Genomic DNA, 13,394 nt, shown 5'->3' on the forward strand with positions numbered 1-13,394 from the left:
CTTGTAATATGAATTCTATCCGTCAAAATTTTAAACTGCTTTAAAATAACTCGGTATCTTTAAATTATGAACCGATTCACAATAACTAATTGGCCAAAATAAAAAAAAAAACAAAAACAAAAACCAATTATAATTTGGTCCCGGCTGAAAAATAAACAAAATTTTTTTTTTTTTTTATAATTTCAGCTCCACACGGCTGAAAAAAAACAGCCCCCTTTTTTTTTATTCGGCAATTAGGAAAAACAAAAAGAAAAAAAACTTTCCATATTTTTCTCTTTCGGCAATAAGGCAAAAAAACAAGAAATACTTTCCTTTTTTTTTTCTTCTCGGCTTACCAAAAAAAAAACAAAAACAATTTTTTTTTCTACGGCAAACCCTAAAAAAAAAACGTCCTCCCTCCCCTTTTTTTTCTTTCTTTTGCGGCAATATGCCCTAAACAAGATTTGATGACAAAATTGTTTACATTTGCTATTAGAACATGATTAGCATATGAAATAATAAACATGATTAATTTATATGCCAAAAATTATATAGCAAAAACATTCTTTTTATCATAAACATGACGATTCCATTTAATTTTAACTTAATCTGCATTAAATCAAAAAACTATCAATTCTTCATATGATAATTTTAACTGATTATAAACTATAATATGAAAAATAAAATGGAAAAATATCATCAAACTAAAAGAAAAAAAACGGCAGAGAAAAAAAACAAATTCGGCACACAAAAAAATTTTGCCGAACCAAAAAAATTTCGAAACCCTAAAATTTTTCCGAAAATCCTCATTGTTCATGATACGTGCATTTTATATAGTCTTTTTAGCCTAATTGATGCGCGTATCTTTATGCTTTTATCGTGGTTTTATGCTACGAAATGCCCCGAATATACTACTTTGGTGTATTTTGTCTTAATTGCAGGAATGAACCATAAAGTAGTAGATTCATGCCTTTTACCGTCCGTTTTGCATGCATCTGGAGGAAGAGATAATTTGGAGCGGGAAATATTGCTGTCTTGGGATGCGTGAAGCTATTTCGGGAGCTAAAAGGCCAAGTCAAAGACCAAATTACAAGACCAACACGAGCTGGAACCAGGAACTGTTCGATCGAGTGGCCAACTGTTCGATCGAGCCTTATCTTTTGGTCGATCGAGTAAACAGACGAAGGAACTGTTCGATCAAGTGGCCAACTGTTCGATCGAGCCTTATCTTTTGGTCGATCGAGTAAACAGACGCAGGAACTGTTCGATCGAGTGACTTAACTGTTTGATCGAGCAATTACAAGCTATTGGGCCTCAATTTACGTTAAGCTTAGATTAGGTTTTATGTTTTTAGGCTATAAATAAAAAAGGGTAGAACATACGTTACTTCTCTCCCTCTTCACCTCTCTAATTACTCTTAATACTCTTGTCACTTTTACAATCGTTGTTTTGCTCTTTCTTTCCTAGGATCAAAATTCGTAATTGTTTCTCTCCCTTTTCTCTTTCTTTTTAATGTTTATTTATTGTTCTTATTTTTATTTCTTGTTCTCCCTTAATTATGCATAGCTAATTCCCTAGTATGTTAGGATTAGGGAAGCCGTGGTAGCGATGTTTTAATTGACTTATATAGATTAGTCTTGCGATAGGAATTGTATTAGGCAATTTAATTGTTATCCGGTCGAATGAATGCATGCAGGAGACCATAAATTTAGTTAACCCTGACCTAGATCGAAAGATTGGAAGGGAAGGCTTGCTTAATTACAATAGGGTATTGCGGTGAGGGCGAAAGTTAAGTGTTTTTTACTAGGCGGTTTAAGGACCGAAAGGTGACGACCATAGCTCTTCTTATCAATAGTCTAATCGCCTTAGTATTCCCGATAGTATAAGATCTGATAGCTGCCACGGTAGACCGACTCCTAGCATACTTCCTTTCTCTTACTGTTAATTCTCTTATTCATTTCCCTCGCCTTAATCTCTAGTTTAGTTAAATCAATCAAACCCTCAGCATTGTGACATTAGACAGATAAATAGACAAATAGATAGTACACCGCCTCCCTGTGGAGATCGACCCTACTTACCGCTGACTTCTGTTAGAAGTACTTAGGTATTTATTTTTGGTACGAAACGACAGTATCAAATTTTGGCGCCGTTGCCGGGGAGGCAATCTATTTATTTATTCGTTTAATTTTATCTGTTTCTAGCCTCAGGGGATTTTTCCCTTGAGGCCGTTCTAATCTTTTATCTAGTGCTGTTTTGATAGGCCTTACAGGTACTACCTAGACAGCTCTAGGTGAAAGACCGTCAAAGGGAAGGCTTGAGTACCTTTGACCCGTCACCAATGTTCTATTATATGGAACAGCAGGTGATTTACTGCGGGAGATGTGGTGCTGCTGGGCATGATGCAGTTTGTTGTCTGACAGGGAATGACGAAGCTTACGCGTTCCAACAGCGAGACGAGTGGTCAAGCTGTAGTTGTGCCGCCACAATCACCCTATCAATGGCCACCGCAACGAGATCCTCCCGATATGCAAGAAGAAGAATTCGCGGAGCTGAAATCTTTAATGGAGACAATTACATCTCAATTGCAAGCTCAGCAAGATTATGATAGACAAATCTACTCGCGAGTTGATGAGCTCAAGTCTGTAGTTGCTCAGTTAGCAGCCGATATGCAAGAAGAAGAGGTATACCTTCCGAGAGCGGTTTTTCCCGAGGAAACCGTATTGCCCAATGTCAAGATGACCTCTATGACTCGACGACGAGTTTCTATCGTATTTCCGAGTTTAGGCGAAGATTTCAGCCCCACCCAGGAATTATCACTCGATCGAGTGACTTATATTAGTCGATCGAGTGATTTGCCAGGAGAAACTGCTCGATCGAGTGATATCACTGCTCGATCGAGTGGAATTCAGGAGCAAATTGGTCGATCGAGTGACTATTTTGCTCGATCGACTGAGTTGGCCATTGGGAGCTATGATTCGTCATGTGGGTTTAATTTAGATGACAATTTTGACGATGATAACAGTTACGGTGAATCCCCTTTATTCAAAGATGAGTTAGATGCACTTGAGGCTGAGATTTACGGGACGAATTCCACTGAGGGCTACGAAAGGACAGCTGAGTCGGTATTTGTTCCTAGCACGGATGAGGTATTACATTCTTTTGTCGGTGATTCCATTGTTGAGAGCAACCAACCTGAGGTCGAGCTGGGACCTGACTGAAGCTAGCGCTACCCGGGAGGCAACCCGGAGATTTTATTTTGCTTTTTATTTAATTTCAGTTGTAATAAATGGTTTTTATACCATAGACTTTATCAGTTTGCTTGTCTAGTTAGTTTACGGGCTGTTTACATTGCGTTTTTGCAGGAAATACGTTGAGAATCACTCGATCGAGTAGTTTTTCTACTCGATCGAGCACTTTAGCTGATGGATTCACTCGATCGAGTGATTAATCCACTCGATCGACCACCTGCAGATATGAAACTACTCGATCGACTGCTTTTCTGCTCGATCGAGCAGTTTTGAATGCCCATTTTACTCGATCGACTGATGTTCAACTGCCATCGAGTGTTTTTGACTTGGATTAGCTTCCTGAGACGGTTTTCCGGGCCCTTAGCAACCTCCCATGTTCATGGTCGGTTTGGGGAGGTCCCTTCTTCGCGCTATCTTGTAAGCTTCCCGTATTTCCTCTCTTTCTCTTTCAGTTTGCATTTCCTTTCCATGTTTTGGTACAATGAGGGCATTGTACGGTTTGGTTTGGGGAGGTTATGCATCCATATCTGTGTCTGCATATTGTTTTTAATGCATTTCTGTTATCACGTTTTATTTATGTTTGCATTGTTGTTTATTTTTGTTTAAATGCATAAAATTCCCTAAAAATTAGAAAAATTCAAAAATTCAAAAAAATTTGCACGTTCATTTTAGCATATAGGTTGAGTCGGAACGGTAGATTTCAATGATGAAATTGCACTGCGATTGTCTTTTTGCTTAAGCCTTGCATTGAACTGTTATCTTTTAGCTCTGTCTTATTCCATATCTACGAGTTAATGTTAAATTTAGCTGAACGAATAGACTTGACCTGAAATTTTGGCAACCTACTTATAATTTCTAAGGATTTAGAGCCGTATAAATTGGTGTCATTTATGACCAATTTCATGTAGGATTATGAGTAGTTACTCCTTGCATAACATGTTCATCAATTTGCACATATATGAAATTCAATTGCTTTTTGCCTTCATACATTCGGGTTAGTGGTTGGTGTCACATGCAGGGAGGTGCTTACAATTTCCCTTTCTTTCATTTTTACCCATAAACTCCACATTAGCCAAATTTGCCTGTTGACCCTTAACTACATCCCAAATTTAGCCTGCCTTGTCAAGCTAGTTTAGTATGTGTTTTTGCGGTATATATTTTATTGTGCCGAGTTTGGCTCGTATTCTGTTGATTCGGAGTTGGTATTTTATGAAGAAAAGGAGGTTGATGAAAAAAAAAAGGAAAAAAAAAAGGAATTCGAAAAAAGAAAAAAAAAAGAAAGAAGTCAGAAAAAGAAAAAAATTCGAAGAAAAAGAAAGAAAAAAAAAGAAAAATAAGAAATGAAAAAAAAAGATGTTTGATGAGACGGTTTCTGCTCCTATGCTTTATTTATATCATTTGAGGAGTATTTCTAGTTCGGTTTGGTGAGATTTTATGCCAAATGAAGGGCATGTGCTTATTTCATAATTGCTTAAGAATTGGATGTTGATATATGGTTTTGTTTAGGTACTAGCTTGATCACCTATACCTCCACATTCCCATAAATGTTTTGCCTTTTCTTACCCATTGCCTCACTTTACCATATTTTTGTAAGCCCTCGGCTGTGACAGGACCTTGTCTGGTTGGAATGTGTGAACGGTAGTTAGAATTGTCTATCATATTAGTTGCATGCATGTTCATGTGGGTCGTAGTCTAGGTGAGCGACTATACCTCTTTTTCTCCCTTACATTCATATGCTTACCCTTTGTTTCATGAGAGAAGAGTGACCCGTGAGAGTCCATCATTAAAGGTCTTGCAAGGTCGACGGTTCAGCTTTGTTTATAAACATCCTATAACTCGTTTGCATTTGACTGTTGAGCTATAAGTGTTAGTTTGCTTGCATTAAATTGGCTTAAGTGGGCATTTGTAGCTAGCTCTGAGTTATCTTTTTCCGTTCCTTTAGTTGCATTTAGTTTACTCGGGGACGAGAAAAGGTTTGGTTTGGGGAGATTTGATACGTGCATTTTATATAGTCTTTTTAGCCTAATTTATGCGCGTATCTTTATGCTTTTATCGTGGTTTTATGCTACGAAATGCCCCGAATATACTACTTTGGTGTATTTTGTCTTAATTGCAGGAATGAACCATAAAGTAGTAGATTCATGCCTTTTACCGTCCGTTTTGCATGCATCTGGAGGAAGAGATAATTTGGAGCGGGAAATATTGCTGCCTTGGGATGCGTGAAGCTATTTCGGGAGCTAAAAGGCCAAGTCAAAGACCAAATTACAAGACCAACACGAGCTGGAACCAGGAACTGTTCGATCGAGTGGCCAACTGTTCGATCGAGCCTTATCTTTTGGTCGATCGAGTAAACAGACGAAGGAACTGTTCGATCGAGTGGCCAACTGTTCGATCGAGCCTTATCTTTTGGTCGATCGAGTAAACAGACGCAGGAACTGTTCGATCGAGCAATTACAAGCTATTGGGCCTCAATTTACGTTAAGCTTAGATTAGGTTTTATGTTTTTAGGCTATAAATAAAAAAGGGTAGAACATACGTTACTTCTCTCCCTCTTCACCTCTCTAATTACTCTTAATACTCTGTCACTTTTACACTGTTGTTTTGCTCTTTCTTTTCCGGATCAAAATTCAGTAATTGTTTCTCTCCCTTTTCTCTTTCTTTTTAATGTTTATTTATTGTTCTTATTTTTATTTCTTGTTCTCCCTTAATTATGCATAGCTAATTCCCCTAGTATGTTAGGATTAGGGAAGCCGTGGTAGCGATGTTTTAATTGACTTATATAGATTAGTCTTGCGATAGGAATTGTATTAGGCAATTTAATTGTTATCCGGTCGAATGAATGCATGCAGGAGACCATAAATTTAGTTAACCCCGACCTAGATCGAAAGATTGGAAGGGAAGGCTTGCTTAATTACAATAGGGTATTGCAGTGAGGGCGAAAGTTAAGCTGTTTACGCTCTAGGGCGGTTTAAGGACCGAAAGGTGACGACCATAGCTCTTCTTATCAATAGTCTAATCGCCTTAGTATTCCCGATAGTATAAGATCTGATAGCTGCCACGGTAAACCGACTCCTAGCATACTTCATTTCTCTTACTGTTAATTCTCTTATTCATTTCCCTCGCCTTAATCTCTAGTTTAGTTAAATCAATCAAACCCCCAGCATTGTGACATTAGACAGATAAATAGACAAATAGATAGTACACCGCCTCCCTGTGGAGATCGACCCTACTTACCGCTGACTTCTGTTAGTAGTACTTAGGTATTTATTTTTGGTACGAAACGAGAGTATCAGTTCACATACAAATTTATGAAAAATATCAAGATTAAAATTGTGGCCTAGTGCTCTGATACCACTTGTGGGAAATAATCTGTATACTTCCCTTAAACTAGAAGGATTATAACGAATTTAACAATGATGATCAATGGTCATAAACAAAATACATAAACAAAGTATAAAGGATTTAGAATTAACCTTCGGTCCTAGCAAAATTGGCCTAAGAACAATATCAAAATTGATATTCACCTATTAGTTGCACCCAAGACGATATGAGATATGCCCCTTGATTATGCTAGAAATCGATCTAAAATTTTCTGTAAAATTTAGTTGGTTTTTGTGTTTTTTGATGAGAGAGAGGAGGCAGGGTCAAGAAAAAGCATTAGGGTAGAAATAATTCTCTCCCTTTCTTTTTATACAGACCGAAATTTGGAGTCAATTAGGAAAAGAAAAATCCTTCCTAATTTTCGGCCAAACTGACCGAAATAAGGAGTATATTCTCCTTATTTTTGGTCTTTCCAAAAATATATAATATGTGTTGAATTGTCATCTAGTGAGGATCGAACCCAAGACCTCTTGGTTTGTGTACCCTCACTATTACCACTATGACACATTCATCTTGTTTTTTTTTTTTTTTGGTGAAATGTGAGTTGTATATATATTAAAAGGTGTCAAAAACATACAAAATCGAGAAACTTATCAAATAAAACATTACATAAATCCTACTTCTTTAAGCCATTCTATTTCTAGTCTAGTGAGCTTTCTCCAATCTTTGCCATGGACTCTCAATTTCATGTCAGCCACGATGTTTAAAGCTGCCTGCTTTGGTAGAAGAAGAACACCTTCATTCCTGCATTTGTTGCGCTGATACCAAACCTGATAGATAGCTCCTAGTATCAGACCTGCCTTCACTCCCCTTTGCATCTTAGTGCCCGAGTTCTGTAAGCACCAGTTCAGGCAGTTGCCTACAGGTAGGACAAGGCCTGTTGTCTGTTGCAGGTGCTGAAGAATCCTGCCACTATAAACACACCCAAAAAACAGGTGATCCAGGTCTTCAGGTACCTGACCACAAAGCCAGCAGCTGGCATCTATATCCATCCCGTAACTGATAAGCTTTGTTTTAGTTTTGAAAGCTCCATGTGCAAAGATCCATCCCATGAACTGATGTTTTGGGATAACCCATTCATTCCAAATCACCTTATCCCAGCTCACCTTTGGACGGGACCCCATAAGCCAGTGATAGCAACTAGCTGTAGAGAACCCTACCCCCTGTGAATGCCATGCCCCATTGGTATATGCTGTAACCAAGTCTTGTTTAACCTTGCATATTCGCCTCCATACCCAGCTAGTGTTAGCTCCAGGTTTGTACGACCACCAGTTCCTTCCTTTCAGATAATTTTGTTTCACCCAGTTGACCCATATAGAGTCTTTGTCTTCAGCAATCCAGTTGACTAGCTTGCCAATTAAAGCTCTATTCATCATTTCCATGTTGTGAATGCCTAAGCCACCCTCCCCTTTGGGCCTGCACACAGTGTCCCAAGCCACCAGTGGGACTTTATGGAAGTCAGCACTGTTATCCCAGAGGAAGTTTCTACAGACTGCATCCACTTTTGCAATGATACCTTTTGGGAGAACAAAAAGAGATGCCCAATAAGAATGAAGGGAAGTCAGCACTGCTTTCACTAACACAAGTCTTCCAGCATATGAGAATTTTTTAGCTCCATAGCCATGAATTCTAGCACATATTTTCTCAACTAAGCACTCACATTCATCTTGTTGATATTAAATATAATTGATTATATTTAATTACGAATTAACAGATTAATTTGTCCAAGCTAACATTATATACATTTAATTAAATATAACTTATTATATTTAATTCACGAATTGACTGTTAATTCGTCTCAACTAATATTATTTAATTTTCATTAAATAATTATCTCATCAACACATTGACTAACTTTTTAGTCATATTGGGCATCAATGTGATTATATTTCTATGACCACATTTCTCAAACACATCCTATAGGTGTGACCTTTAGGGACCAGTTGATCACCGCCATCTGTATGATAATAACGTCAAACTTTCTAGCAAGCCAACCGTTATTAGGTAAACGTTAATCAACTGATTAAATATACGAAGTATACCCTTGTGAACCTGTAAGAGATTTACAAATGTTATCACACTAATTTGTGGAGGACACAAGCTCCAACATGAATGTCATCCATACCATTTCACGGAATAAACATGTATCATGAATACACATACAAGTATAACTAGCCATGTCAGATCACCCAAACTATCACTTTTGAATATCATTCCATTAGGTTACTGTACCCAACATATATTACATAACATTCCAATAACAACTTTATAACTATCACACCACACCACTTATCGTTAGGTCAGAGCCTCGCACAAATGTTTATACACATCATAGACCCGTAATCACATCCAACTAGTCAATCCTGATCACGTAAGTTACCACTTGATAAAGTTTACATCTCGCCCGAGCTTAACTCGTATGCCCCTCATAACATATGCTCCCATTCGCATAACCATCACCCCATGCCAAATATAACCATACAACTAATACTCAACTACTAGCAACCGCCTCCTAAGACCACGTCTTATACTTCTTCACAACCGTACATATCAATCCGGCCTCTACAAAATCAACCTCTTTAGAATTGTTATCTTTCTTATCTATCACCACCCTTAACCACTAGTGACAACACCACAATACCACCACTGCTCGTATAACAAATATCTTACACTCACTTCTAAATATAACAGTTTATTTCCTATCTTTGGTTAGCATTCCAAATAACGAACATCAAATCCGTCAACAAAATTTACCTCAACATTCTTCCCAATATTATCCTTAATTGTATCGTCATCTAACTCTCCACCAAAATCTCATATTGTCCAGATACTCTACCAACTTCTTACTCCCTTAATTCCTCAAAACTCATGACTAACCATGTTATCCTGAGACTCCTATATAACCATTAACTCACATTCTCATGATAGTATCATACATCTCGACGATTCTTTATTTCTATATCACATAACTCCGGTCAACATTTTTCTCAGCTTACTTTTATCCTTCTTTTCTCTTTACACTCAACAATACCAATTAATAGTTCATCTCCTTACTCCTTGTACCTAACTCTCTAGTAATCCAGTTACCTTTTCGTTGCTCCAAAACTCAAATTCTATTATTTTATATCAGTACCATCTCAATCTTTCTTACCATGGATCTTCTCTCATCACGCTATCACTCACAAACCAAAACTCGTTTCATACCGTTAATTGCCCAAGAAAACCACACACTAGTTTTACCTCTTAATAAACCAAATCTCCCAAACTCACTCACTACCTACAAATCCACGTCGTGACATGTGTCCATCTAAGTTCACTATATACCACTCTTTTCCATCCCTCTACAACGACCTTTCATTACATATATTCTTAACCAACACAATCTAACCATCTCCCTCCATAATTACTTACACATCTCAAGTTGCTACTATCCACATCCTTCCTTTCAACCTTTTCGTTCTCACGTTCCTTACACCTACATCACTCCTTGCTCATATACACTTACCTTTACATTACTCAAATTCGCAATTATACCACTCACCACATCTCACAAAACTTGAACCATGCCTCAATCAGCTCATCAATGTTCCTTTTTTTTCCACTATCCATCACAACCACATATAACTCATGTCCTCCCCACCAAACTCATACCCACCATAAGGTGCCACTCATTACATTATAAGATTGGGTAAATTACGCATTAAGACCAACATATATGTAAAACAATGCATAAATAAGCAAAATAACACCTTTGAATTAAACATAATATGCAATGAAGTCAAAAGATAAGCATATGACCCAAAACAGGGGTCACTAGATCGAGTACAGCCTACTCGATCGAGTAGGCGAAGGTCAGAAGCACGTATAAGAAATTACCAGGGGTGCACTCGATCGAGTAAGGGTTACTCGATTGAGTAACAAGGGGTGCACTCGATCGAGTGAGGGCCACTCGATCTAGTACCCTACACATTTCTCAGCATTGTCCAATTTTCGTAAACTGGTCATATCTCACTCGTTTCTTGGTCATTTTGGGCGTGTGACCTATCGTTAGAATCGTAAAAGAACAAGATATCACCTCCAATTAGAATCACATCAAAATCATATATACATCTCAAGTTATAATAGTTTAAAGACAACCTCTCTATAATCGAACAACATAACTATTTTATTTTTTCTTTCAAACAACTTAAACATAAAAAAGGTGAACAAAAGCGACTCGATACTTGTAAAACCACTATCCCTAACCACATCTTACTACCTACCAAAAACCAAACAATAACATCTATCATGCTCATATAACATTCAACTTATCAATCATGTACTACCCGCATGCTTTAACTTTATAACTTTTTGTAACACAAAACATACTCATACATTATAAATCCTATTTCCATGTTACTAATACAACAATATTACCAATCCACTTCGTGACCTAAACGTATTCATAATCACGAAATTCATATTCTCATGCAATTGCCACTTCATCTTTTCTAATCAATTCATCCATTTCAACCACATTCTTCAACTAACAAGTGCATATGATACAACAGTAGACAAGTATATGAACTTCTTATATAACTTTACGCAAACAAAATTATGTATAATCATATCACATCCCCTAATCACATGTTACTAATATAGCCACATTGTAAATCATCTATCCTACAACATCATTATTCATCACATATTATCATATATGAACTACTTTCTTTTTCCACCACATCATTCATCATTCTCATATACTTTTCCAACAATTCTAAACAACATTGTAAACCAACTATCATGCAACATGCTTATTCACAACACTTTATCATTTACCACATTCCCCATTCCACCACAATCATTTTCCAACATTTCTATACAACACATCATCCAACATGTGCAATAGAACATTAGTAAACACATAGCGATCCCATGACACCCCATAGTGACTGGTTTAAAGTTGTAGGGCGAGTTCGCAACTTTAGGACGTCTCCCGAGTCTTTGCATTAGCTCCTAACAACTCCTACCAGTGTTCATTTTATTTTGACTCTCTAGATTCATTGGGTTCATTAGTTACAGGTTCCAAAATCGTCGCTCTGATACCACTTTGTAACACCCTCATACTCCAAGTGCCTTACCAGGACCACTTAAAGCATGAGAATGCTACCATCTCGGTTACCCGAGGCAATGTATATCAAATAGACCATAAAAGAACGTACTTTAATAAATAAGTTTAAGTGATTACATAACAAAACCAACTGTAAAGTAAAGTACAACTGTTCTACAACCAAACTACAACTGAAGTAATAAAAGTATAAAGACAACACAGCGGAAGACTACTATCAGACTCGTTGCAACTCCATGCCCAGCTAATCCCGCCCGCATGCATAGTATACCTGCTAGACAACTGCTCACCACCCCCGAATGGATCACCACAGTTTTTAAAACATTTAAACGGGGTCAGTACGGATTACACAAAACAAACAGCTGCAATAAAACAATACCACAACCAATTCAATCAACCCGAACTCTATCACATCACCACACACCTGATTATACATTAGAGTGTGTAGCCCTGCCAGAATACTCATCGCAACAAGTATTTCACACCGGCAGTGGGGGACCGCAGCCGTTGCCACCTAAGCCCCGCTCATCTCATCCGAGTGATAAACCCATGTTCCTTATTGTGCACATCCTTTCTGTGGCGGGTTCCACAGAAGGCGAATCAAGGGCGTGAAGCCACTCCCGCAAGTGACTCCACTTAGCCGAGGACGCACCTCGCAAACCACAAACAATTATACGATAATGACATTATACTACCAACAATCACCAATTCAGAATCCAATACCAATACGATATACAACAACAACAGTCAATCAACTACCAACAATACCATGTAATCAATACTGAGTAGGAAAACCCTACCTAGAATAGCAACCCTAAGACCGTCATAGCAGCTAATCAATAACGTTCCTCTACGAATCCTCCTCCTATAACACATATACATACAATTACCACCAAAACCACACAATACACCCAATAAAAGAAAAGTAGATCTATATACATACTAACATACTCATATATGTTAAAACTAATTTGTCATAAAATTAATAAAGGTCTTATGCATGCAAACAATATACCAAATAAGGAAGAAATAATATCCTTACATTGAAATTTCGGTTCAAATGGGCGCAAAAGAAATCTCCTTTTCTTTTGTTCTTGAGCTTTCCTTTAATGGAAGAACAAGATCCAAGTGTAGGATCTCTCCTTAGGAATAATACCCAAAGCTAACTCTTAATCTAATTAATATTATTTGAGCTAGTATAATATTAATCTAGTGAAAAATTGAACCAAAAGTTGTTTGGTTTTTACTCTCTAAACCCGGTTAGAGGAGAGGGATTTTTAGAGTTTTTTCTCTTTCGAAAGTATTTAGAAGTAAGAATGAATAATAATGGAATGATACACACTAATGCATGTAGTGTTTTTATCAAAATATAAGACAAAAATCCTTTTGTCTTTCCTAGGGTGAAACCGGGTAGGAGGGTAGAAAGGGGGAAGAGAAAGACCCAATGCATGCCCTTGTTTGCCTTCACAATGCAAACTAGGGTTGCATGGCTAGGCTCACTATAGAATGATTGTGTTTTCCACTCATTTAATCAACCACAATTAGCCTAAACCTCCTCCAATTTTCGGCACTTATTGTAATATGGATTCCATATTATTTTTGTCAAATGTCAATATGTCACATGTCATATGTAACATAAATTGTTATGTATTTTTAACATATTAAAAATCAACGCATTA

General features: G+C 37.4%; 1 protein-coding gene across 1 annotated transcript; it reads right to left on the reverse strand.

Moving 5' to 3' along the window:
* Window positions 1-7,213: 7,213 nt before the first annotated feature.
* LOC141588109 (uncharacterized) lies at window positions 7,214-8,232 on the reverse strand. Its single transcript, XM_074409564.1, has 2 exons — window positions 8,190-8,232; window positions 7,214-8,124 (listed from the first exon to the last, which is right to left on the reverse strand). Exons 1-2 carry the CDS (start codon window positions 8,230-8,232, stop codon window positions 7,214-7,216), a joined length of 954 nt encoding a protein of 317 aa, XP_074265665.1.
* Window positions 8,233-13,394: the final 5,162 nt, after the last annotated feature.

Source organism: Silene latifolia, chromosome 6 (genome assembly GCF_048544455.1).
Source record: "Silene latifolia isolate original U9 population chromosome 6, ASM4854445v1, whole genome shotgun sequence".
Lineage (NCBI taxonomy): Eukaryota > Viridiplantae > Streptophyta > Magnoliopsida > Caryophyllales > Caryophyllaceae > Silene > Silene latifolia.

Bases quoted from the DNA above. Each gene is read 5' to 3' on its own strand.
- LOC141588109 (XM_074409564.1), bottom strand. From the start codon at position 8,232: ATGGCTATGGAGCTAAAAAATTCTCATATGCTGGAAGACTTGT. The intron at 8,125-8,189 runs GTTAGTGAAAGC...TTCTCCCAAAAG, and splicing joins TCATATGCTGGAAGACTTGT to GTATCATTGCAAAAGTGGAT.